The sequence below is a fragment of the Clytia hemisphaerica genome, unplaced genomic scaffold (assembly GCF_902728285.1).
Source record: "Clytia hemisphaerica strain Z4C2 unplaced genomic scaffold, Clytia hemisphaerica genome assembly, whole genome shotgun sequence".
NCBI lineage: Eukaryota > Metazoa > Cnidaria > Hydrozoa > Leptothecata > Clytiidae > Clytia > Clytia hemisphaerica.
In genome coordinates, this window is record NW_027103286.1 from 2,574,393 (window position 1) to 2,600,676 (window position 26,284).

At 35.4% G+C, this 26,284-nt stretch overlaps 2 protein-coding genes and 1 long non-coding RNA gene across 3 annotated transcripts in view; all 3 read left to right on the plus strand.

Moving 5' to 3' along the window:
* Positions 1 to 2,213: 2,213 nt before the first annotated feature.
* LOC136807138 (uncharacterized) lies at positions 2,214 to 3,372 on the plus strand. Its single transcript, XR_010846648.1, has 2 exons — positions 2,214 to 2,588; positions 2,821 to 3,372. It is a non-coding gene; the product is annotated as an uncharacterized lncRNA (long non-coding RNA).
* A 2,353-nt stretch (positions 3,373 to 5,725) lies between these two features.
* Positions 5,726 to 7,958, plus strand: LOC136807130 (uncharacterized). The gene is made up of 5 exons (XM_067063708.1): positions 5,726 to 6,051; positions 6,195 to 6,257; positions 6,513 to 6,624; positions 6,883 to 7,028; positions 7,340 to 7,958. The coding sequence occupies exons 1-5, from the start codon at positions 5,830 to 5,832 to the stop codon at positions 7,379 to 7,381; spliced, it is 585 nt and encodes a 194-aa protein (XP_066919809.1). The 5' UTR covers positions 5,726 to 5,829; the 3' UTR covers positions 7,382 to 7,958.
* A 6,793-nt stretch (positions 7,959 to 14,751) lies between these two features.
* The window catches only part of LOC136806990 (uncharacterized), a 59,446-nt gene continuing 47,913 nt past the window's right edge, over positions 14,752 to 26,284 (plus strand). The window contains exon 1 of the mRNA XM_067063571.1: positions 14,752 to 14,839. Within this exon, the coding sequence (XP_066919672.1) occupies positions 14,773 to 14,839 (67 nt within the window). The 5' untranslated portion in view covers positions 14,752 to 14,772. The remainder of the gene's footprint in view (positions 14,840 to 26,284) is intronic.

Genomic DNA, 26,284 nt, shown 5'->3' on the forward strand with positions numbered 1-26,284 from the left:
CGAACCATGGAGGTATAAAGAAACAGGAGAAGTATGCTATTGTAACCAAGCTCGCCCTACGATTAAAAAAGTTACGATTGTATGCATGCTCATAATCTCATATATCGTGCATTTTTAATGAGCTCTTTTATCCATAGGTGAAATCCTATTGGCTCATTTAAGCTTTAGAAATTAGATGAGACGAGATTCATTGTTTCTGACATCAGTGTAAGAAAATATTTGGACTAAAAAAAGGCCTGTAAACTTGGCAATCCTTCATCAAATGATAAGATTTTTCGATCAATGTTTTCCTTAAGGTGAACTCTATTGCTTGATACTTTCCTCCAAAATTCTCCAGCGACCTTATGTCTACAGATTGAGTCTGAAATCGTGTGTGCTTATAAAGAACTTTTCATTTTCTGGCTTGAGAAAATATCTTTTCAAAACAAAATTGAACGGATAGCGAAATGGAACATAAACTTGCTTCGTGGACGAATTTTTATCTAAATTTCTTTTGATACATTTTATAAAAGAAATCAAAAGACTTTAACGACCAATTACCGACACATTCAACTCCTGTTTTTCTTTATACCTCTATGATCGAACAGAAAAAATGTATCATAACTGACTGGAATGAAATTAACAAAAAGTTTAATTACACTATGTTTCTCTTTTATTTTATAGTAATGAACTATAGCTTAATTGTTTGATGTCATAAAAACATAAAAACAGTGCTACAATGCTAAAGAGAAGTATACTTTGAGTTTCTCGTGGGGGGGGGGGAGGTGTCAAAGGTGTGAAGGAGCTCTCAGGCTTGTTATCAAATGTTTCACATTTTGTACATTACAGTATTCAACATATTTAGTCTACTCTGTTTCAGTGCATCTCTTACATCTGTTAACCCACTTATTAAAGCTATCTAGCTAAGCTCTATTGGCTGACCTTCCAGCCTCGGCTGGTTTATTACCCTTAAATTCGACTGCTCTTTTTTGGCATTGTCAGATTTAGATGATCATAAGATTCCTAAAAATTCTTAAGACTATTTTTAAGCTGTTCTAGGTTTTAGTCAAGTTTCAGCCTTTGACCGGTGGAAATTTTCGACCAACAAAATCTGAAAAACCTATTTAAAAGAGTGGATTGTGACGTCTTTTTGGCTTTCAACTTTCCTGACCTCTTATTTTACAAGCATCTAATCACCTGATCTTTTCAATGGTAATAAAATCTATTGGCTGCTATCCAATGAAGCTTTTAACACCAAATTTAAAGTACTTGGCGCGTTTGGGTAAATGTTATATCAGCTATCAAATTTTCCCAAGAAATTTGATAATACACTTTTTTCAACTCGTAATCAAGATATTTAACTAAAGTTGATAAAAAACTACTAAATTTTTCACCTGAGAAATGCCACTCTCCTCTCCGAAAAAAAAAACCTTCATTGAAATTACGTTAAGGGGATTTATTTGCGTGGATTAATTTGGCGAGTTTGAAGACACTAAAATGAATGAAAGTTACTATGAAATATACTAAAAAGGTTTGATTATTCGCATATTCTTTTTTATCAAATTTAGCGGGGGATTTAATTTAGCGAACTTTGTTAAAAATCACCAAATTTAATCCCCTCTAAAATTAATCCATTTTAGGTATGCGACTATCCCAAAGCCTTGGATTACTCAAGCGACCTAGAAAAAGTTCTATTCGAAATGTTGATGGTAATAGAGTATTCCACTGAAAAGAATCTTTCCAACCAGCTCAAATCACAATATAACTCTATTATCATGCAACTGATTGTCGTTTTTAGAGCATTTTACATGTAAATTTGCAATTATCCCCTAACAACGCTCGCTTTCACAAAGTGCTAGTGTGATAGATACATAGGTAGAATGTGGACCCTAGCTTAAGAATATTTTCGGTTAACTTTCCCAAAACAGTTAAGTAAACCCACGATGAAATAGAAAACAACCATATCCATGTAAAAAAAAACTTTATGTGAAATTTTAAGCATGATGCTTGGCAGGTTCTTGACAATAATTGATTACTATGCCTGCCTTAAATGGGACGGGAATATGGACAATCTGTCACGGAATTATGTTTGGTTTGTTATGATTTTGACGCGAGTATCCCATTGAAAAGTTTGACGTAGCCTAAGAACCCTATCATATGTCAACAGAGAGGAACAAAAGGTTTTTTTGTTCTTTTCATCATTTTGTAAGGATGTCATATAAAGGGACGGGATGAGGAAAAAAGTGCCTTACTTTTTACTTCCTATCACATTTGATCTTGGTGCTGGTACACTTTCTGTTAATTGCGTGATCTGAGTTTTATTTTATGCGATTTCATTTGAACTTAGTTATCAATAGCTGATGCAAAACTAATGTAAAGAAACATACGTCTTGTCTCTCGATTGACCAAAATAAGATACTCTCAACTACAAATTTATACATAAAACTCGTTAACAATGATTTTGATGCAACAGTGCTTCTTGTTGATATTCTCCATCCAGTCATTCTCATGGACATCGCCATTAACTCATTTGCAAAAAGGTTTACAAGCTGGCGACGAAAATGCTTTGAACACGGATGATTTGAGTCTTCAGACACAATCAAACCAAGGTATGCACTATTGTTTACTCTTTTATTATCATTTACTACAATATTTTTGAATCCGCCATTCTCAAACGTTTAACAAAATTGACTTTACTATACTAGGTTATTCATAATGTCAAGATTTTTTCTTTAACAATTATTTTCAAAAATCTTTCATACAAATATTCTTTTGATTCCTTGTTTCTGGGATCCTTTCAGACAGTGAACATGAATAGAATTATCCTTGTCGTATATTTAGGGAAAATTTCAGACGTGATGAGCCCCAGACCGACATTAACAACGAGAACAACGATATCAGCATACAAGACAACTTTAAAAACAACAACGACGACCACAAAGACAAAATACCAAAGACGTTCAAAGTATAATAAACAAAAACATCAACGTTTCGTCATCCTTTCTAACCGAAAAGCGCCACCATGTTGCGTGGCCGGAACGAAGGCAGGATCCTGGGGATATTTATGCATGGCTCACGAACGTTTTGTCACCGAACGCTTCTTCTTACCGCATCCTTTAAAAGTGAAATTTACACGGCGCCGATCGTACGTCCAATTAGCCTTAGCTAAGCTAATACAACAATGTTCTAGACACCCGGTCACGGCAAAACAGTATGAGAAATGTTGCGATAACGCACAACATAGACTTTATCAAAGAATGGGTTTAGACTCTTAGTTTGTGACGTTATTTTTCGATTATTTTTATTTATTTATAATTTGTAGTTGTAAATTTGTACATAGCAAAAAGTAGGGTCTACCCATTCGGTATAGAAATAAAGTTCTCCGTTCTCCTACGCATCTCCTCCGCCCTTATGTTCCTGCCTTCTGACATGATTGATTAACAGACTAGCCTGCTAGTCTATGTTTTTTATGGAGTTTGAAGGGAAGGGAATGTAAATCTTCAAAAGCTCAAAACTAGTTTTTTGCCCCAGCGAAAGCTTTAGGAAAAAAGAATTTTATCATTTAAATGGCAAGTTGTTTTGGAAAAGTTTTGTAAAAATGAAATACACAGGTTGAAAAATTAAAGTCTGAAGACAAATCACGCTTTTACTCGAAATTTTTATGTGCTTGTTACATGGCATTTATTTCTGACTGGTTCAAATTTATTGACAGTAATAAAGTTATCAGCTGTAAGTTGCAACATGGGAAAAAATAACGTGTATTTTTTCGAGCAATCGCATGTTTTGACTGCATTGATATAATTTTTGAAACCCGTGTATTCTGATTTTGAGTTTGATTTAATTGGGCCATTTCATTTTATTGCCATACAAAAGGCTGGACGAACGTTTCCAGGAGGTAATCTAAGTAGAATTTCCAGGGGGTCTAAAGGAGTATTTTTTTATTTTTCCAGGCAGGGTAAAAACTTGTTTTTAAATTGGGGTTTCCGAATGATTTTAGTTCGTCTACCCTAAAAGGTAGGAATACAATTTTTCCAAGATTTTTTCTGAAAATTTTACCATTTTCCAGGGGTATCCACACATTCCAAAGAATTTTTTCTATAAGACGTGAAAAGGGTCGTCCATCCCCTAGTATGGATTTTTAATGGAACAGCCCATTATCTTTTAAATATGAGCAAACCAGGAAAGTATTTTCAAACATGCGTTTGTTAGTCGAAAGTTATTTGATTATTTAATTGGAAAGAAAAAAAAACTTATTCAAGGAGCCTTGATTTGATATTAATTAAGTAAAACACATGTCGTTAACGATTGTTCTTGAAAACGTAAATGAAACTGCCATTAAAATGATCGAAATTTTAATGCGTCACTTAATTAGAGATCATTCTCGGAAAATCCGTAAGAAAATTTGATTCTTTTTTTTCCTCACAAGCATTTTCGACTTAGATGGATCTCAATAAGAAATTTTAAATATCTGGCGTTTTTCCTTCTGTCTTTTATCAAAGGTCTTATCAATGCAGGATAGTAGGCCTTTTAACAAGCTCAGAACGTGGTCTAGTAGCTAAGATGTCAGACTTCTAATCATAAGTATGCGGATGGGTTTAAACCACCTTTATAAACTCTTGCCTCACGTCAAACGACGATATACATCAAACGCGAGCAATAAACAGTAGATCTAATGCTTTTAACTCATTACATCTCTATTGAGTAGAAACTGCCTCAAGGGTTTATACATAGCTCAGTGGTTCAAACACATTCGCGAAATCAAAAACTTACCGGTCGACATAATTGGAAAATATGATGCCTCCGGAGAACCTCTTCCCCCTGCCAATCCTTCATGTGGGGGCCCCTACATGATTATTTTTTCCTTAAAGTTTTACCACCCTCAAATCGAGTAAGAAACATATCAAAAAGTTGATTACGGACATTGAAAAAAGTGAAATGTTTAGGGGCCATTAGGGGGGGGGTTTGTAGGGGTTCGAAATACCGTTTTCCTGTCAAAATTTTTGCTGAATCCCGGAATCCCGAAAATTGAAAAAATAATAACACCGTCACACCGGCTTGTACAGGGCAAAAATGTAGCTAAATCCCGTCACCGTCTGATTTTAAAATACCGTTTTCCCGTCTCTTTTTTCGTCAAATCCCGTCACACCGTAAAAGTACAAATTAGCTACGGACTGATTGAGATACAAAAAAAGGCTTCAGAAAACTACAAACTCATGATATTCCGATAAGGATTATGATTATGGGTGGGGTAGGAATTTTATCCAAAATTTTGCCTCGAAACGTTCCTTTTTCTCACTTTGACTCCCTTCCAGAACATCTGCTATAACAGTACATCGATACCCTCGACCTCTTACAATTCACGAATACGAAAAATAAAAAACTGGCGCCACCTAAACAGGGGGTCTTGGTGATTCACCGGGTTGACCATGAAATTGATAAAATTTCGTCCTGCCAATCTTATGTTTCACCGCATTTCATTAAAATTTCATACATTTTTGCAAGTTTCCATTTTTTTGCGTGTTATGATGTAATTAACTATCGAGTACTCTCCTTGACGACTTCATTAAGATTCTATTTAAGGATTGATTTGAAAATGACAAACTCAATGTCAAAATCAACGAAAAGAGGAAAAAAAATAATCAATGATACAAGCTTTTTAATTGTTAAATTTCTGAGAATACCTTACGTGCAACTATTACCACAAATTCCAAATTAATTGCTGATCAAAGCTTAGATACTTTTAGTATAAATAGGTTGGATCAAACTCAACTGAACCATCAATCAGAGTTGCCATACAAAGACAACACAAACACACGAACAAGAAATTGTCGCTGACATCACACATCGAACATGACGAAATCAACTTCACCAGCAAATAAAATTCAGGTCTCAAAACAAGACAATACTACTGACGGATTAAACAACATTACATCAGCCTTTGGATTTTTCGCCCTGACACAATTGATCACAGGCCTTTGTTATGTATCCTATTATTCATACCATAGGAGTCTTTTTGAATCTCTTTTCAATGAAACTGGAATGAATATCTTTGCTGTGGTCAATGGAATACTGGTAGGTTGACTGATAACTAGGAATATATTTCTCAATTTCTATTTAAAATCTAATACAAAGCTTTCTAGTTTTTTTTTCAAGAACTTTTCCCAAATCTCTGCTACGATACGACGGAATTCATAAGTTTCTTTTTTACTTTTTAGTTGTTGATCAATGGAGTATCGAACGCAGCGACAGCTTACCAGAACAAAAGAGCAAAAGCTATTGTAAGTATTTTGGGATCTTACTAATGTCATATAAAAATTTATAGTTAGTGTTGTAGGGGTCATTGTTGATATCATAGAACCGTAAAAGACTACTTTTCAAAGGCCTTCAAAGGGTCTAGGAGCAAGTTTTGAGAGAAGTTTTTAACCCGTTTCTAGGCGCAGAAGTAGCTTCCAGTCTTTTTTCTCGTTTCTTGACAATGACAAAAGATATAGGTCATTTTAAGAAACCTCAAATAAATTTTCTTTATTCTTTAGTTTGTTTTCTCGCTTGTGTTGAGCATCATTGTTCTTGTCTGCAATGTTTTCATGGCTTACAAATTGAAAAATATGTTGAAATCAACCAATGAGAAGTGTGTTTTGCAAGAAGGTAAGTCACGTGAGAAAATGCTTACATCTCTTCGGTTTATTTCGCTATAACAAACTATTTATTCATGGATGCGCATGGAGCCTAGTGAGAAGATTCATAAATTCTTTCCTGCACTATCTTGTGAACTTAGCTTTTTCTGACCCTTTACTTTTACAGTTCTTTCTCGACCCTCTAAAAAATCAATCCCCCAGAACAAATTTTTTCGCACAAATTAATTTGACTTTCAATAAAACTAAAATCCTTATTCTTCTGATTCAGCACTCCATGCTCACATTGATTATTGCAAAATCTGGAATCAGAAGATAAAGTATCTTCTTTGGGGAGCAGCTGCTGGTCTTTTAAACGCTTTCAGTACCAAAATATGCTCTTGCTTTGGAATTGCTATGATGCAACAAAAATCAATGGTAAGCAGATGATGCTCTGCACCCCTGTCTAATTTTTTTAATGTTTCAAATAATGATCAAATTTTGATCGCATTCCGTTGGAAAATGTCGAAATTTTCCAATTTTTGCGACCCTTAGTGGGACCATGAAGGTGGAACTGAAATTTGATTTTATGAATTTTCCAGCACTTACTAGTAGTGGGACACTTTCAAAGTCCAAAAGAGGTACCCTAAAGGGCCACACATATTTGCTTAAGTACCCCTCCTCCAGGGTTTCTTCATTTAAAATATTAAATATATGTAGTTAAATATAATTGTACTTTTATTTTTCAGGTTGAAGAGGAGCAGAAACCTCGAGAGCTAGAAATGGTCTAAAATACAAAATTTTGAAATAGAACTAAAAACAGACACTACATACTCGTATTGTGTGTATTCGGGTTGTCTATTGTACAACCCTGAAGTTTTGCATTTTAAAGAATATTTAGAAAAGATTTAGAAATTGATTATTTATAAATTGTAAATAGAGCTAAGCATCAAACTTTTATTTATTTAGTAAAAATTACCAAATTATATGAAGAAGAACTGCGGTTTGATTTTGAAATGGCCGTTACGGCCGCTAGGAGAGAAAAATCTTTTCCGAATTCGAGTCATAAATAAATGAATCAAACTCCTGTAATAGCGCTTCATATTAGTGCATTTTGAGACTGATTCACTTAATTATTCTCATGTAAGCATCCTCCAAAGATTTATTCTTCACAAAAAATTAAAAAGGAAAATTGTTTTGCCCTCGACCTAAGTATCTCCAATTCTGTTTTGGATATTTGTATGCTTATAAAAAACATGATGTAGTCGAACTTCAATTATTAATGTATCAAAGACTTTTCTAACCCACTGTAGAATTGAATTTTTTGTTTTGAGCGATGTTGAAAAAAGAGCAAAAATAAAGCAAAAAGGATTCTCAAAAATATATCATTCCTGGGGGGTACTAGGGTTGCGAGCTGACAGGAAAATTGAAATTTTCTATTTTTCCTATTTCCAACCCTTCATAGGGACTGCCACGTTCCAAAACAGGCACCCTTGGCTTAAGGGCGGCACGCACATTCCCGTAAGTTTCACTTGTCTAGGTACCCCCTGGATATCTTTACACTCATAAGCACTTTTTTCAATAATTCAATATACTTTACTAGGCGTACAAACTTTCGCGAGCAGAAACTTTCGCGATTTTCGCGAATTTATGCCCTTTCCGCGAAAGTAAATGTCTTTAAAAATTCTAGGAAGGGGCATTCGCGAAAGTTTATGCTCGCGAAAAATTATTGACAAAATAGAAAATCTGTAAAACTTCAAACTTTGAATAAAATGTAACTTTTATGGCACTTTTTAGTCTGCTAAAAGACTAATAAGTCAAAGGGCAAATGTTTCAAGCCAATTCAAGAAGTATTTTTTCCTCCAAGCCATTTTTTCATGTGAAAATTCTCAATTTTACATCTTGATTCGCGAAAGTTTATGCTCGCGAAAAATATTTTTCCGTTAAATTCGCGAAAGTAAATGTCGTGAATTTTGCGATTTTTCGTCCTCGCGAAAGTTTCTGCTCACGAAAGTTTGTACGCCTAAAGTATTACCAACCAAAAACGTCCAAATATTTACCTTATCGGCCCTTTTTACGCCGGCCCTTCTTACCTTCTTATCACGACACCTCTCTTCTTATCACACTACCCACAGCCTAATTTTGGGCTTACGCCAATTAGGGCCGTTAATAACGCCAAAACTTGTAAAAATGGCCGCTTATGCTTCAAATTAGTAAATAATGACTATAATTTACATTAAAATATAAAATGTCAGTTTTTTAGTACTTTAATGGGATAAATTTTCGCGGGGATTAATTTTCGCGGATTTCGCGGATTTGGGTGTCATCCGCGAAAATAAGTCCCATTGGAAATTTGAAAAAGGCCCATCCGCGAAAATTAGTTTCCGCGAAAAATTTGAATTTTTTTTGCAATCCGCGAAATTTCTATTTTTATCGTTTTTTATTTTTTTTCTACATGAGGGCACGCAATCCTCGAAAAAGGTCAAATCCTCGATATGCTTGTTAGCAAAAAATCGTTGGAAGAGGTATTGGAAAATTTTTTATCTAATTAAAGTGATCGCTTATTGTTAAAAGCTTTTCAATGCAAGAGGGTAATCCAACTGGTATGAAATTAAACATTTAAAAGGATATGTAAGAAAAGGAGGGAAAACGGAAAACAAAAGAATTTATTTTCAATGATAAGAAAATAACAAAAATTTAAGTCATTTTATTTATCTCTCTTTTGCTATCTCTCTTTAACAAGTTAAAAAACTTCCTAATCTAACAAAATAGGCGCATTAGATGTCTTCGGGATAACAGATGGGTTTTCTGGTTTACTCGGACGCTTTGTTTTGGCAGCAGCATTTGCAAACAGTGTTCTTTGTAATAGGCACTTTAGGCCGATTTTCGAACTTTTAACTACCCCTGTCAAACTTGGTTCATTGGAAAGCTCTATCTTTTCTCGTTTCAACGAGGGGTCACTGACCTCTGTAACATTTATAGAAAAAAAGTTATTGGATTTTTTGTGAAGCTAATTGGAGCAAAAATTAGCGGATTTTTACTACAAGGAGCCTTCCAAAAAGTGGGCAAAAAACAGGCATTTTTTTAGTCAAAAAAACTTAAGGTTGAGCAAGTTTTGGCTCTAACCCAAGTTTAGGTAAACTCTTTTTCGATTTTTTTCTTTCAGGTGATCTTTGATCATCATACTACAGGTTGAAAAAAAAAAATTGATGAAATTTTACTTTTTCGCAGAATTAATACCACTTTTATACAGGGAGGTAACGTAAAAACGAGAAAATCCGGGGGTAAAAAGTGACTAAAATCGCAATTAAAATTCAGGATTTCGATATTGAATGTCCATTTTGATTCATTTCGGTGCTAAAAATGGTGTCTCGTGATACTGAATGTAAAAATTTACAATTTTTCAAATTTTTAGCCAAAAAATTAAGAAATTTCAATTTTAGGCCAACTGATGACGTCATAAAATTGTTTTTTGCAATAACTCTTGATATACTTTGATTGCAAAGCTAAAATTTTGCACACTGAAAGGTATTGTGGTAAACTAGAGTTTGAATATTTTTTTTTTGAAAAATCGATGACGTCAGCATTTTATTGGAAAAAATTCGATTTTTGCTTATTCCTGCTGACGTCAGCAGAAAAAATTGACATTTTTGATTTAAAAATTTTCTTTACCTGAATATCTTTCAGTGTGCCAAATTTCATTGGCTAAAGTGGTTTCAGTCGACAAATATTGAGGATTTTAGATTCTATGACGTCATAAATGGCAGATGACGTCATAAATCCATTTTTTTGCAATAACTCTTGAAATACTTTGATTGCAAAGCTAAAATTTTGCACACTGAAAGGTATTGTGGTGAACAAGAGTTTGAAAATAAATTTTTTGAAAAAATTGATGATGTCAGCATTTTATTGCAAAAATTCGATTTTTGCTTATTCCTGCTGGCGTCAGCAAAAAAAATTCAAAACTCTTATTATTAAATTTTCTGTACCTGGATATCTTCCAGTGTGGCAAATCTTATCGTCTGAAGTGGTTCCAATCAACAGATATCGAAGAATTTAGATTATTGCAAAAAATTAAGATTTTTGCTCACTTTTACTGAGGTAAGCCAAAAAATTGAAATCAAAGATATAGTATACTATATCTTTCCATGTGCCAAATTTTATTGTCTGAATTCGTCCCAGGCAACAGATATTTAAAATTTAAAATTGGATGATATCAGAAAAACGCACTAAAATAAAAAGATGGATAAAATTTTTTTTTTGCAATTCTCATCAAAGTTTTCAAAATTTGGTTTAGATATCTCCTTTCATCAAAACATTTCCACATTCCATCTATTATCTAAAAAATCAAATTAAATAAACACAATATTTTACTGAAAATGACACAGTCGATTTTATTCTTGTAACAAATAACAATTTAAATTAGACATGTTCACAGATGATATAAGTCTAAAAACTTGTTAAGAAATTGCATGCAAATGATAATCATTTTAACACAAAAAATAGGTTTTTAGCTTCATACTAAGGAAATACAATCTTAGATATTAACAAGTTGAGATCATTCTAAGACTCATCAGAGTAAGAAAGTGCCAAAATATCTGGAGACTGTCTACTAAGGAACCAATGGAAATATGGCAATGAATTTTGGAGATATCGAAATGCTGTATATACACCTTAGTTTCATATGAAAAAATTTCTTGTCATCAATATTTTATACCACCATAATATGCCAGTCACAAATAAAAAGTTACTTATGGATCTATTCCTTTACAGATTTGGATTTTCTGTGCATAACATGTTACTTTAGTATTCATGATAATATACCAAGTTGTCAACCTTGAAATTGTCACATTTAGTTATTCCTATTATATTTACAACACTTTCCAGCAATCTTTTTTGTGAAATTTGTGTCTTGATAAACCAAACTCCATGACATTTGTATCATTGATATTAAATCACACCTTGGAACAATAGAGTTCCTTGGTAGAGTTCCTTGGAACAATAGAGTTCCTTGGTCCAATTGTTGCAAGAATGTTTGTCTTTGTTTGTATTTTCATTATATGTGCAACATCATTGTCAGCAAGTTACATTGTATTGTCAGCTTTAGAGGTTGTCCAACTTTGTTGAATTTGTAATCCTGGCACCTGAATGTGAAAGGAAAGAAAAATTCAAAATTTCATAATGGGAAATATTCTCTTTTAAAGGAATCAATGCCAAATGTGTGGTCATTCGCTGAAATCTCCCGAGAAAAAAAGACTCTTAAGGTGTGAGACTCTGCTTGATGGTTAGGGCTATGTTTGCCATGCATATATACTGATCCATTAAAGAAGTTTACATGAGAGTACACAAAGGACAGCAGGGAACATACAAAAAGAGTCACGAGAGCCTACAACAAGGACCATGGAGAGCCTACAAGAAAGACCACATGGAGAGCCTACAAGAAGGACCATGGGGAACGTACAAAGGTACACGGGGAACGTACAATAATGTACACGGGGAACATACAATAATGTACACGGGGAACATACAATAGACCTTTTTTTAAAGAGGCAGCCATGTTGAATAATTATGTACTCCAGCATAAAAACAATGATACAGCCATGCATAATTACTGTATCATACATATTTTAAAAATTATGCATGGCTGTATCATTGTTTTTATGCCGGAGTACATAATTATTCAACATGGCTGCCTCTTTAAAAAAACGTCTATAAGGTACACGGGGAACGTACAATAAGGTACACGAGGAACATGCAATAAGCAGTCAGGGAAATCCCTCAATTGTGGTAGTAATTTTTTACTGCAATTGCGGTATAAACGTCACTTTTACATTTTTTATATACCACAATTGCAGTATTCAAGAAACAGAATTCAAGATTCAAGGAGAAAACAGGCAATTTTTATACATAATTGATCATATCTTTTTAACGCGCAGACAAAATATTTTTTCCGTAGATCAGATTCTTTTAATAAATAAAAGCTTTCTTCGCGTACGATTTTTACAGTCAATGTTTGTTTATCTTTGTCGACCAGCACTATATACAGCAGTTATAAGCTAGCCACGAATGAAAACTACTGCAATTGCAGTATACCGCAATTGAGGGATTTCCCTGACTGATAAGGTACACAGGGAACTTGCAATAAGGTACACGGGGAACTTGCAATAAGGTACACGGGGAACTTGCAATATAAGGTACACGGGGGACTTGCAATATAAGGTACACGGGGGACTTGCAATAAGGTACACGGGGAACGTACAATAAGGTACACGGGGAACGTACAGTAAGGTACACGGGGGACATACAATAAGGTACACGAGGAACATACAGTAAGGTACACCGGGAACGTACAATAAGGTACACGGGGAACGTACAATAAGGTACACAGGGAAGGTACAATAAAGTACACAGGGAAGGTACAATAAAGTACACGAGGAACGTACAATAAGGTACATGAAGAACGTACAATAAGGTACACAAAGAACGTACAATTAATAAGGTACACGGGGAACGTACAATAAGGTACACGAGGAACGTACGATAAGGTACACTGGGAACGTACAATAAGGTACATGGGGAGTGTACAAAAAGGTACCCGGGAACACACAAAAAGGACCCATGGAGGGGATACAAAAGGTACACACCAAACTCGTACAAAAAGGACCATGCTGGGTAGCGTACAAAAAGAAGGATCACACAAAACGTACAAAAGGACCACACAAAGCATACAAAAGGTACACAGGGAAAGTACAAAAATGTACACAGGGAGCATATATACAAAAGGTACATGGGGAACATACAAAAAGATACACAGCACAGTGACGACAGTGAGTGTACAAAAAGGTACACAGGCGACAGGGATATTTTAACATCTAGTTTTCTTTAGCATCAGACATCAAGACTAAATATATGGGCCACAAAAAGACAAGTGCAAGCTGTTCCAAATTTATGCTTACCTTCTTCTCTTCTATTCATTAAAATAGGAATGGATATTTCCATGTGTTACAGCTTCTTTCTCCACACTTCTTCTTCTCCTGCTGCATCTTGATCCGAAATCTCAAAAACCCGTGCAAAATCGAAAGTGATTTTGGGACGGGGGTCATGTTAGAAATTTGAAAATCACAATATTGAATTTTGGCATGGTCTCTAATACACTGGATATAAAGTGTTTATAGTTTTTGGAAAGTTAAGTTTTTGTTCTATAATACTTAGGGTGTGCTATATTTAAAAATTGAGTTTATAAAAAGTTATGACTAAAAAAGAATTTCAAAGCTCTGTAGAATTTTACTAGGAAAAACAATAAATTCGGCACACACGGGAGAAACTCAGGCAGTCCTCTGAGCTTTATACACAATCATTTGTTTTATGAAAAGCTGGTAAAAACCCCTGCCATATTTTGATAGAAGAATGTATACTTTTTTTTGAAAAATCGAAAACCCCGTCTTTATAAAAAAACGCTTCCCCGCTAAATTTTCGCGACAGTTTTTAGTCACGTGACTGAAGTGCCTATTTGTAATACATATCTCCTCGCCCTATTCCAAAACACCCTCTTATTACTTGAAAAAAAAATTCTTAATTTTCCTGGAAAAATTTTATTTCAATGTTTTGACCCTTTTCAAAAATTTTAATTTGTACCCCAATCCGCGAAATTAAATCCCCGCGAAAAATCAAGAAATCCCTCATCCGCGAAAATTAATCCCCGCGAAATCTTAAAATTTCGCGGATGAGCTCAACCGCGAAATTTAATCCCCGCGAAAATTTATCCCATTAAAGTAGTAAGTAAACTGTTGAAAATTCTATCGAAAATCACTGATTTTTGAATATATTAAATATTTCACTGAAGTTTTAAGGGAGTTTTAAATATGGAGTAAAATGGATAATTTTCGTATTCGAATCATACATACCTAAAATCCCTTAAAATGAGTAATAATGATAAAAAATTAACGTTGCTTAGGTTAAAATTGCAAAATGTTGGCCCTTTTACGCTGGCCCTTATTAAGCCACGAGCCCAAAAATAGTCAATAAAGGCCGGTGTAAAAAGTGACACTGTCAGTGTGGACAGGCCTTTATTCGGATTCGAATCTTTCGAATGTTTTGAAATCGTTCGAAAAGTTTCATGTTGCATTGTTTGAATTTTTTTTTCAAAGAAGACAGAAAATAATTTATGAAATGAAAGGTAAAAATGTTCTGGTTGATAATTTCGATTTTTTTGCATTTATCTTGCAAATCTTTGTCGTCACTTCCACAAGGTAAGATTCTCTTATTTCAATATTTTTATTTAGCAGTTTCAGGAGCTGGATAAAACCCCTAGCTGTTCGACTGTTTCCTTATATTTCAACATTGAACTGTGTATCTGAATGGTGTACCAAGCGCCCCTCCCCCCCAGCAAATTAAGTTTTTGAAAATGTTTTTGAAAGTTCCCTCTTTTTTGCTCTAATTTTGCTGTACAGTATTAGCCTTTTCAAAAATTTCCCACCCAGGACATTTTTATTTCAACTTTCAATCGCCTTGCTTATTAAGTTTTGAGAATTTTTCCACCCACGCAGGTACCCGAGAGCACTGTAATGGGTAGCACATTTACAATCTTGGACAAAATATCACAAAGGGGATACCCCTGAAAAATTTTGAACACCGCAAATGATTATAGTGTGCTCTAACTTACTTTCTGGAATGGAATGGAAACTCTGTTTAAAATTTTAATTAATAATACCCTTTGAAAGACTATTTTTCCAACTTTCAGCTTTAAAATACCCAGTTTTTATGACCCTTTGAGGGAGTCGATTGTTGATATTTCGTAAATTTGGGACCCTTTCAGAGAGTCAAATGCTAATTTAACCCCTTTGAGAGACTTTCGAGGGTTTAAAAAAAGTCTCGCACATACTCGACACCCATTTTGCCCAGAAAGAGGGATAAAATAACAATTTTATGTTTATTCAGCACCAAATCGAACACAATATAACAATAGACAATAGGAGACACCGGCCTGATATAAGACATGTGTCTGATATGAAATGGGAACACTTTTGTAAATCTAAAACATAGATAGTATTTTAAAAGTCGAATTTTTATTCGGAGTTTTTAGTTCCTTTGGGAGTTCAGATATAAGTTAACTATTTTCCTTCATCGTCAATTCTCTCTTTTGACCTTCAAAAATTTACTTAAAAAGTAATTACCAAAACATTATTTTGTTATCTATGAATTTCAAATTAAAGAAAAGACCATTGTCATTGAATCTTTTCTGTGTTTTCAAGTTGTTATATTATTGGTTTGGCCTACATACGAGAGCTTGGGTGATTAGTTACTTTTGTCGCTTAATGTGGGCTAGATCTGTCTTCACATGTTAGATACAGAGTGTGAAGCCGAATTTAAGAGGTGCTCTTATCAACAATTGGAAGCATCACATTCGATGCATAGTTTCTGCTAAAAAGCCCTCTGCAGGAGGGGTAGTCAATTCTGTTTTGTTTTTCTGGTCTGGGATTCGAATTTCGAATTATTAACTCGCCAAGATTCTGTAAAATACATCGAAATTAAAAAAACCGAACTGGAAAGCGGTTGGTAGATCATTAAGCAGACCTATACTACCTGGGATTTTGTAGAGGTCTGCGATTCAGACTAGGGAATATGGAGAATATCGAAATCTTCGACTTTAGTTTATTTTTATTAGAGCTTCATGGCCCCCGGCGTGCGCATCGAATTGAGGGGGCCAAAAAAATATGTCGCCATGACGAAGAAAATTTTCGACTTTTTGCCCTTATTTCACCCCTCTAAACGGTATATATAAGATTATTCAAAGTAAAAAAAAAATACTTTGCAAAATATTGGGGATTGTTCAAACAATCTCGTACCCAGAGCCACTTGTACCATTGTTTTAGTTTACTGATGGACGTGATACAATCTTTGAGGAGCGCTATCAGAATCATCAAAAAACGTGCTAAAAAAGGGACTGGATAGGAGTTTGGCGTTCGCAAAGTTTTTGATTTTTATTTATTCGTATTTTCGCGGCTCTTGTTAAAGATTAGATTACGTAATGAATCAAAATATTTTTTCAATATGGTAGCTGTAGCTGCAAGAATTTCTTGCGGAGAGGATTCCTGGTGTAAAGCTCCTCAAAACCTGTTATGTTACTTATTTATCTGGTTATCAACCTTTAGGCATTTATGTCCAAAGCAAATGATTCAGAACTGCCAATATTTAGTTTGGATATCAGAGCTGTAAATTCGTTTTTTTATATTGATGTTATGTTTGTTTCTGTCTTTTACCAGACGGTACTAATCTATCAGGGGGGTCGGGCTCAAAATTGTCGAATCGATATAGCATCCGGGGTGACCATCCGGCCGTCGCACTAAGCATCCGGCTGTTGAACCCGAATGAGCAGTCGGCCGTCGAACCAAGCATCACCATCAGTCCACGGAAATCCTTGCATTTGCACGGGGTGTGCATTTGCAACGGTTTCAACAATTTTTTCCGACCCTGTGCAAATGAGCTAGAACGTGTAATGCAAAATGCGCGAAATTTAACAAATCTCAACTTTAAAATGAAAATGGCATAAAACAAAGACATTTTTTCTTTAGAAGATTCTTTAGCCTTTTTAGAAAATTTTTGTCTACGGGTTAACATTTTCAGTCTGGGAAATCCTCTCAATTGCACGCTTATGTTCCGAGGGCGTAAGCGCGCAATTGCATGGTTATAATTTACGCCCGCTCACGCCCCGGTTGAAATTGCTTAGGGATTTCAAGGGGTTCAGAATAGACCTTTTCGCCTTTGCGTCCGCCATATTGAATTGTATGCAAAAATACAGGAACGAAAATGCCGTGGTTGGATTTAGTTGGAATGTATGCAAAACATATGCAAGTTTACACAAAGATTAAAAAGACAACAAAGCATCTTATAAAAAAATATCATAATCATTAGAACAATAAAAGATGGAATTTCTTAATCCAAAAAGAAATATATACAGAACAACAAAAGCCTTTTAGGAATTTGTTCTTAAAGACATTGCATATTCTGTTTTCATGCCATTAAAAAATTCCACGAAGACGGAGTACACACATCAAACTTTCAAAACACGCAAACTGAAAGCAGTAATTATGACGTCACACTTTATCAATGTTTTGATTTGATCATTTGGCGGCTCTATTCCCAGGAGAATAATTTGCCGTCAGCCGAATAAGGATTATTTTTTACCTTCGCGGGTGATTTTTCAGTTTGAGTTTCTGTCTAATGTTATGGTCTTTTGAAGTGCTTGTTCTAAGAGATGAGTGAATATAATTGTTTTTAGTTTTCAAGAGAAGCAAATTTAATCTTTCTTGTACAAGATTACACTTTAATATAATGCCAATTATGCATGTAAGTTTTTATTTAATACTTTCTTTTTGCATATGTTTTGCATACTTTCTAAGGGAATTTCACCACGGCAATTCGGCCACCATAATTTTTGCATACAATTCAATATGGCGGATGGAAAGGCGAAAAGGTCTATTCTCTAAGGGGAGCCGTCCATATTCATTTGACAACGCAAAACGTCAAATTGGCGTTATGAGGGGGTGGGGGGGTTTTCAAAAGTTAGGTTTGACGTTATAAAAAATCAAAGGTATACCTTTTTGTGAAAATCGCGGATACTTGTAACCACCAACCACACTATACTTTATAAGCTTTCCAAAACATATTTGTGTATGAAATACATGAAAATTTGCTGCTCGCATAATCCCATTGGTTCGCGCTATGTTATCATTACATCATATTTTCATTGTTTGCGCGATCGAGCGAACCACATCGCACAAGTTGGCAAAGAAGGTGGTACGCCTAAAACACGGCACGGACCTAGCGCCAAGTGGAGCTTTTAATTTCTTTTTAAATAAAGGTTATTGGTTAAAAGAACACATACACGCATGGGTACAACCAAGTACGGACTTTGCGACGGAACGGGAAAACTTTGATGAAAAATGGCTACAATCTTTGGTATACATCAGTACATCGCTTGACGTTATCTGTGGGGGGTGGGGGGTTCAGAGGATAACGTCAATTTGACGTTTTGCGTTGTGAATATGAATATGGATGGGTCCCCTAATTCGGGCGAAGGCATGGTTTAACGGGCAATCCATTTTTACGGAATCTTCTTCTACGATAAATTTTGAGTAAAACTGCCCTAGGCTTTTGAAATTCAACAGAGCTTTCGGAAGGAATTGCGTGTCAAAAATATAAGAAATTTTAAAGCGTGCAATTGCACGCTTACCGCAAAAGCCGTCACCTGTCAACCTTGCTTAACGCTTACCGCCCGTTTCAGAACAGTTTCGATAATCGTGTATAAAATTCTGCCATTTTGATTAACCGTGCAATTGCGCACTTACGGCCTCGGAACATAAGCGTGCAATTGAGAGGATTTCCCAGACTGATTTTGATCTGTGCATTTTTTTATAATCAAGTGTAACATTTTTCCACTCTGTGTAAATGCAACGGATCACAGTGATCAAGTGTATTTGCATGGGGTTTTTTCGTCATTTTCGTTTTCAACCCGTTGCATTTGCCGCATGTCGAACCCTGTGCAAATGCAAGGATTTCCGTGACTGAGCATCCGGCCGTCGAACTGATCAACCGGCCGCCGGAGCGAACATGCAGAGCGAGCAAGCGGACTGATTGGCATTTTGTCACAAAATCTGGTCTATAAAATAATTCAATTTCATGTCTAGTAAGACAAACAACAAAACAATAAAGATCAAAATTGGTACCGCATAATGCGTGGTCTGGAAAAGCTGGCATTTTACACCTTTGAGACTAATAAATTATTTTTAAGAGACTAGCTGATAAATTATTTTTAACTTACAAGATAAGTAAGTCTTCTTGATAACATCTTTCAGGTCATTCTGGATCATTTTAAAAGTTTTGTTTATGTCGCATTGAGTTTATGCGAAAAGACACGAATACATGATTTAATTTACAGACCGGAATGATAGTTTGCCTGTTACTCTGAGGGCCAGATGTTCGCACCGACGGTTGGATGTTCGATGCGAAGGCCAGATGCTCAATTCGACTGTCGGATGCTCGGTTCGACAGCCAGAGGCTCATTTCGACAGCCAGATGATCGGTTCGACAGCCCACTGCTCATTCCAGTTCGACGGCCGGATGCTTAGTGCGACTGCCGGATGGTTATCCCGGATGCTTTATCGATTCGACGATTTTGAGCCTGACCCCCTGATACTAATCAAACGTTCCATTGATTTTATTGGTGATCGAATACTCACTCGACTCTAGATTATGGCATTTTCTTCAACCTTTTTCGATTTGTTCAACGTTGTTACTAAAAGTGGTAACGGTAGGTAACGGTAGGTAACGATAGGTAACGACAAGTAACGGTAGGTAACGACAGGTAACGATGAAGTAACGGTCGGTAACGATGAAGTAACGCAAGTAACGAGGGGTAACGAAAAAGTAACGAAGTAACGATGGGGAAAAAGCTGAAAATGGTGGCCCTGACGTGTCGATGAACTATCAAAATTTGTAAATTTCTGCGCCAGAGCTAATGGTTCCAGTGATTTTGGGACCTAAACCGACCGACCTAACGACTCTGGTTAATCTATTCAGGAGTTTGGGAAATCTGATGATTGTAGAGCAGGATCTGATCGTTCTGGTGAATATGACTGTGGAGATAATAAATCCAATTGTTCTTATTGTAAATTGGTGTTTGTGAATAAACTGAAAGATTTGACGGCTTTGGTGAATCAATGCTGCTGGTCAATGCAATGATGGAATCAATGGTGCTGGTCAATGCAATGATGGAATCAATGGCGCTGGTCAATACAATGCTGGAATCAATGGTGCTGGTCAATACAATGATGGAATCAATGGTGCCGGTCAATAGAATGATGGAATCAATGGTGCTGGTCAATGCAATGATGGAATCAATGGTGCTGGTCAATACAATGATGGAATCAATGGTGCCGGTCAATAGAATGATGGAATCAATGGTGCTGGTCAATGCAATGATGGAATCAATGGTGCTGGTCAATGCAATGATGGAATCAATGGTGCTGGTCAATGCAATGATGGAATCAATGGCGCTGGTCAATACAATGCTGGAATCAATGGTGCCGGTCAATACAATGATGGAATCAATGGTGCTGGTCAATACAATGATGGAATCAATGGTGCTGGTCAATGCAATGATGGAATCAATGGTGTTGGTCAATACAATGATGGAATCAATGGTGCTGGTCAATACAATGATGGAATCAATGGTGCTGGTCAATGCAATGATGGAATCAATGGTGTTGGCCAATATGGTGCTGGTCAATACAATGATGGAATCAATGGTGCTGGTCAATGCAATGATGGAATCAATGGTGTTGGTCAATACAATGATGGAATCAATGGTGCTGGTCAATACAATGATGGAATCAATGGTGCTGGTCAATGCAATGATGGAATCAATGGTGTTGGCCAATACAATGATGGAATCATTGGTGCTGGTCAATACAATGATGGAATCAATGGTGCTGGTCAATGCAATGATGGAATCAATGGTGCTGGCCAATACAATGATGGAATCATTGGTGCTGGTGAATTCAATGGTGGAATCGATGGTGGTGTACTGGTGGATTCAATGCTGCACTCACGAATGGTACTGTTGTGCAGGTGAATGAAGGTTAGAGATTGTGCATTTTTGTAAGCATCAGCTTTATAAGAAATCTATCCATAATTTTTTATTCAAGGGGTATTGACTTTCGGCGATGGGTTCTTCCAAAGCAAGTTAGGGATGTGAAAAATTGTAGCATTTTTATTTTTCTTATAAGCATCATCTTTATAAGAATACAATCCATAACTTTTTACTCAAGGGGTATTGACTTTCGGCGATTGGTTCATTCAAAGCAACTTGGGGTTTGTGCAAAATGTGAGCATATTTATTTTTCTTATAAGCATCATCTTTATAAGAATACAATCCATAACTTTTGATTCAAGGGGTATTGACTTTCGGCGATTGGTTCATTCAAAGCAACTTGGGGATTATGCAAAATGTGGGCATATTTATTTTCCTTATAAGCATCATCTTTATAAGAATACAATCCATAACTTTTGATTCAAGGGGTATGGGACTTTCGGCGATTGGTTCATTCAAAGCAACTTGGGGTTTGTGCAAAATGTGAGCATATTTATTTTTCTTATAAGCATCATCTTTATAAGAATACAATCCATAACTTTTGATTCAAGGGGTATTGACTTTCGCGATTGGTTCATTCAAAGCAACTTGGGGTTTGTGCAAAAATGTGAGCATATTTATTTTCTTATAAGCATCATCTTTATAAGAATACAATCCATAACTTTTGATTCAAGGGGTATTGACTTTCGGCGATTGGTTCATTCAAAGCAACTTGGGGTTTGTGCCAAATGTGAGCATATTCATTTTTCTTATAAGCATCATCTTTATAAGAATACAATCAATAACTTTTGATTCAAGGGGTATTGACTTTCGGCGATTGGTTCATTCAAAGCAACTTGGGGTTTGTGCAAAAGGTGAGCATATTTATTTTTCTTATAAGCATCATCTTTATAAGAATACAATCCATAACTTTTGATTCAAGGGGTATTGACTTTCGGCAATTGGTTCATTCAAAGCAACTTGGGGTTTGTGCCAAATGTGAGCATATTTATTTTTCTTATAAACATCATCTTTATAAGAATACAATCAATAACTTTTGATTCAAGGGGTATTTATTTTCGGCGATTGGTTCATTCAAAGCAAGTTAGGGATTGTGTTAAATGTGAGCATATTTATTTTTCTTATAAGCATCATCTTCATAAAATTACAATCCATAACCTTTGAAGGTTTTGAATTTATTTATTTGGTTTATTCAAAGCAAGTTAGGGATTGTGCAAAATGTGAGTATATTTATTTTCCTTATAAGCATCATCTTCATAAGATTACAATCCATAACCTTTGAAGGTTTTGAATTTTGGTGATTGGTTCATTCAAAGAAAGTCAATGATTTCACATACGAATAGTATTTTAATTAGCTTATAATTAAGCTCTTAATAATTTGATTGCCATTCACTGATTGCTCGTTTCTTAATTGATTCTTGTGCAATTGACATTGCAGCAAAATTTTAGCATTCCATTCTGCAAATCAATTTAACAAAACAATATTACATTAAGGATAAGATGCGTTTTAAAATGAAAAGTCCAAAATTCCAATCACCGAAATTCGAAACCTTCAAAGGTTGTGGATTGTAATTTTATGAAGATGATGCTTATAAGAAAAATAAATATGCTCACATTTTGTACAACCCCTAACTTGCTTTGAATAAACCAATCGCCGAAAGTCAATACCCCTGCAATCAAAAGTTATTGATTGTATTCTTATAAAGATGATGCTTATAAGGAAAATAAATATGCTCACATTTTATAAAGATGATGCTTATAAGAAAAATAAATATGCTCACATTTTGCACAACCCCTAACTTGCTTTGAATAAACCAATCGCCGAAAGTCAATACCCCTTGAATCAAAAGTTATTGATTGTATTCTTATAAAGATGATGCTTATAAGAAAAAGAAATATGCTCACATTCTGCACAAACCCCAAGTTGCTTTGAATGAACCAATCGCCGAAAGTCAATACCCCTTGAATCAAAAGTTATGGATTGTATTCTTATAAAGATGATGCTTATAAGAAAAATAAATATGCTCACATTTTGCACAACCCCTAACTTGCTTTGAATAAACCAATCGCCGAAAGTCCCATACCCCTGAATCAAAAGTTATTGATTGTATTCTTATAAAGATGATGCTTATAAGAAAAAGAAATATGCTCACATTTTGCACAAACCCCAAGTTGCTTTGAATGAACCAATCGCCGAAAGTCAATACCCCTTGAATCAAAAGTTATGGATTGTATTCTTATAAAGATGATGCTTATAAGAAAAATAAATATGCTCACATTTTGCACAACCCCTAACTTGCTTTGAATAAACCAATTGCCGAAAGTCAATACCCCTTGAATCAAAAGTTATTGATTGTATTCTTATAAAGATGATGCTTATAAGAAAAATAAATATGCTCACATTTTGCACAAACCCCAAGTTGCTTTGAATGAACCAATCGCCGAAAGTCAATACCCCTTGAATTAAAAGTTATGGATTGTATTCTTATAAAGATGATGCTTATAAGAAAAATAAATATGCTCACATTTTGCACAAACCCCAAGTTGCTTTGAATGAACCAATCGCCGAAAGTCAATACCCCTTAAATCAAAAGTTATTGATTGTATTCTTATAAAGATGATGCTTATAAGAAAAATAAATATGCTCACATTTTGCACAAACTCCAAGTTGCTTTGAATGAACCAATCGCCGAAAGTCAATACCCCTTGAATCAAAAGTTATCGATCGTATTGTTATAAAGATGATGCTTATAAGAACAATAAATATGCTCACATTTTGCACAAACCCCAACTTGCTTTGAAAGAACCCATCGCCGAAAGTCAATACCCCTTGAATTAAAAATTATGGATAGATTTCTTATAAAGATGATTCTTACAAAAAATGCACAAATCCTAACTTGCATTCACCTGCACAACAGTACCATTGGTGAGTGCAGCATTGTATCCACCAGTAAACCACCATCGATTCCACCATTGAATTCACCAGAACCATTGATTCCATCATTGCATTGACCAGGACCATTGATTCCATCATTGTATTGACCAACACCATTGATTCCATCATTGCATTGACCACCACCATTGATTCCATCATTGTATTGACCAGCACCATTGATTCCATCATAGCATTGACCAGCACCATTGATTCCATCATTGCATTGACCAGCATCATTGATTCCAGCATTGTGTTGACCAACACCATTGATTCCATCATTGCATTGACCAGCACCATTGATTCCATTATTGCATTGACCAGCACCGTTGATTCCATCATTGCATTGACCAGCAGTATTGACTCCATCATTGCATTGACCAGCATCATTGATTCCAGCATTGTGTTGACCAAAACCATTGATTCCATCATTGCATTGACCAGCACCATTGATTCCATCATTGCATTGACCAGCAGTATTGACTCCATCATTGCATTGAACAGCATCATTGATTCCAGCATTGTGTTGACCAAAACCATTGATTCCATCATTGCATTGACCAGCACCATTGGTTCCATCATTGCATTGACCAACACCATTGATTCCATCACTGCATTGACCATCACCAATGATTCCATCATTACATTGACCAGCACCATGCATTGATTCCATCATTGCATTGACCAGCACCATTGATTCCATCATTGCATTGATCAGCACCATTGATTCCATCATTGCATTGACCAGCACCATTGATTCCATCATTGCATTGACCAGCACCTTTGATTCCATCATTTCATTGACCAGCACCATTGATTTCATCATTGCATTGACCAGCACCATTGATTCCATCATTGCATTGACCAGCAGCATTTATTTCATCATTGCATTGACCAACACCATTGATTCACCAAAGCCATCAAATCTTTCAGTTTATTCACAAACACCAATTTACAATAAAAACAATTGGATTTATTATCTCCACAGTCATATTCACCAGAACGATCAGATTCTGCTGTAAAATCATCAGATTTCCCAAATTCTTGAATAGATTAACCAGAGTTGTTAGGTTCTCCCAAAATCACCGGGACCATTAGTTCTGGCGCAGAAATTTACAAATTTTGATAGTTCGACACCTCAGGGCCACCATTTTCAGCTTTTTCCCCATCGTTACTTCGTTACTTTTTCGTTACCCCTCGTTACTTGCGTTACTTCATCGTTACCGACCGTTACTTCATCGTTACCTGTCGTTACCTACCGTTACTTGTCGTTACTTGTCGTTACCTATCGTTACCTACCGTTACCACTTTTAGTAACAACGTTTGTTCAATCATTTTGATTACTTTTCGATTACCTACGATCATATTGAATATCTTTGATTGTATCAAATACCTTCGATTTTATCAAATATGTTTTAAATATGTAGCACCGCGTTGAAATAATCTGAAATCGAGTTTATCTTGCCCAATACACCGTTTAGCAGTGCGTCACAAACAGCAATATAAACAAAACTCAACATTCTCACAAAAGTTGTCTTTTTGATTTCCCAAATATTCGTCTAAAGCGTTCACTTCCACAATAATTTATGTAATTGCCATTTCGTTCAGTCCACAGTTGGCTTCAACATATACACGTGTTTTTATTTACGTGACCGAAGTGCCTACTAAAACAATCCGGATATTTCCTTAATTCAAAAATCAAAAATTTATTTTTCATTCGCGAAAAAAAAAAAAAATATAATGAATTAATATTACATAGACGTCCCCGTCTTTTACTCTTGTTTAATTTCCGATCTCGGAACGTGCAAAACGCCCGTCCGCCCAATATCCACCCAATCAGCTAATATTCGCTTTCATTGTCCTTTGACTTTCAAAAAGTAGTATTTAAAAATTATGAATTTATAATAATTACAAAAAACAAAAAGTTTGATACTTCATTAAGGGAAATATTCAATAAATTCCTAGTTTCAATTTTCAGTGGGCGTTTTTTAGGGCTTCGTTTATCGCGCAATTTTTGCGTCACACAAACTTTCTCGGCTGCTCGTAATAATTATGCATTGCCAAATTTGGTTCTCCATTGTCAAGTCAGGATCGATGGTGATGTCACCTAAG

Excerpts from the sequence above, each read along its gene's own strand:
- LOC136807130 (XM_067063708.1), top strand. The coding sequence starts at position 5,830 with ATGACGAAATCAACTTCACCAGCAAATAAAATTCAGGTCTCAAAACAA. Across the intron at positions 6,258-6,512 it reads ACAAAAGAGCAAAAGCTATT|TTTGTTTTCTCGCTTGTGTT; the intron begins GTAAGTATTTTG and ends TTTATTCTTTAG. Across the intron at positions 6,625-6,882 it reads GAAGTGTGTTTTGCAAGAAG|CACTCCATGCTCACATTGAT; the intron begins GTAAGTCACGTG and ends CTTCTGATTCAG.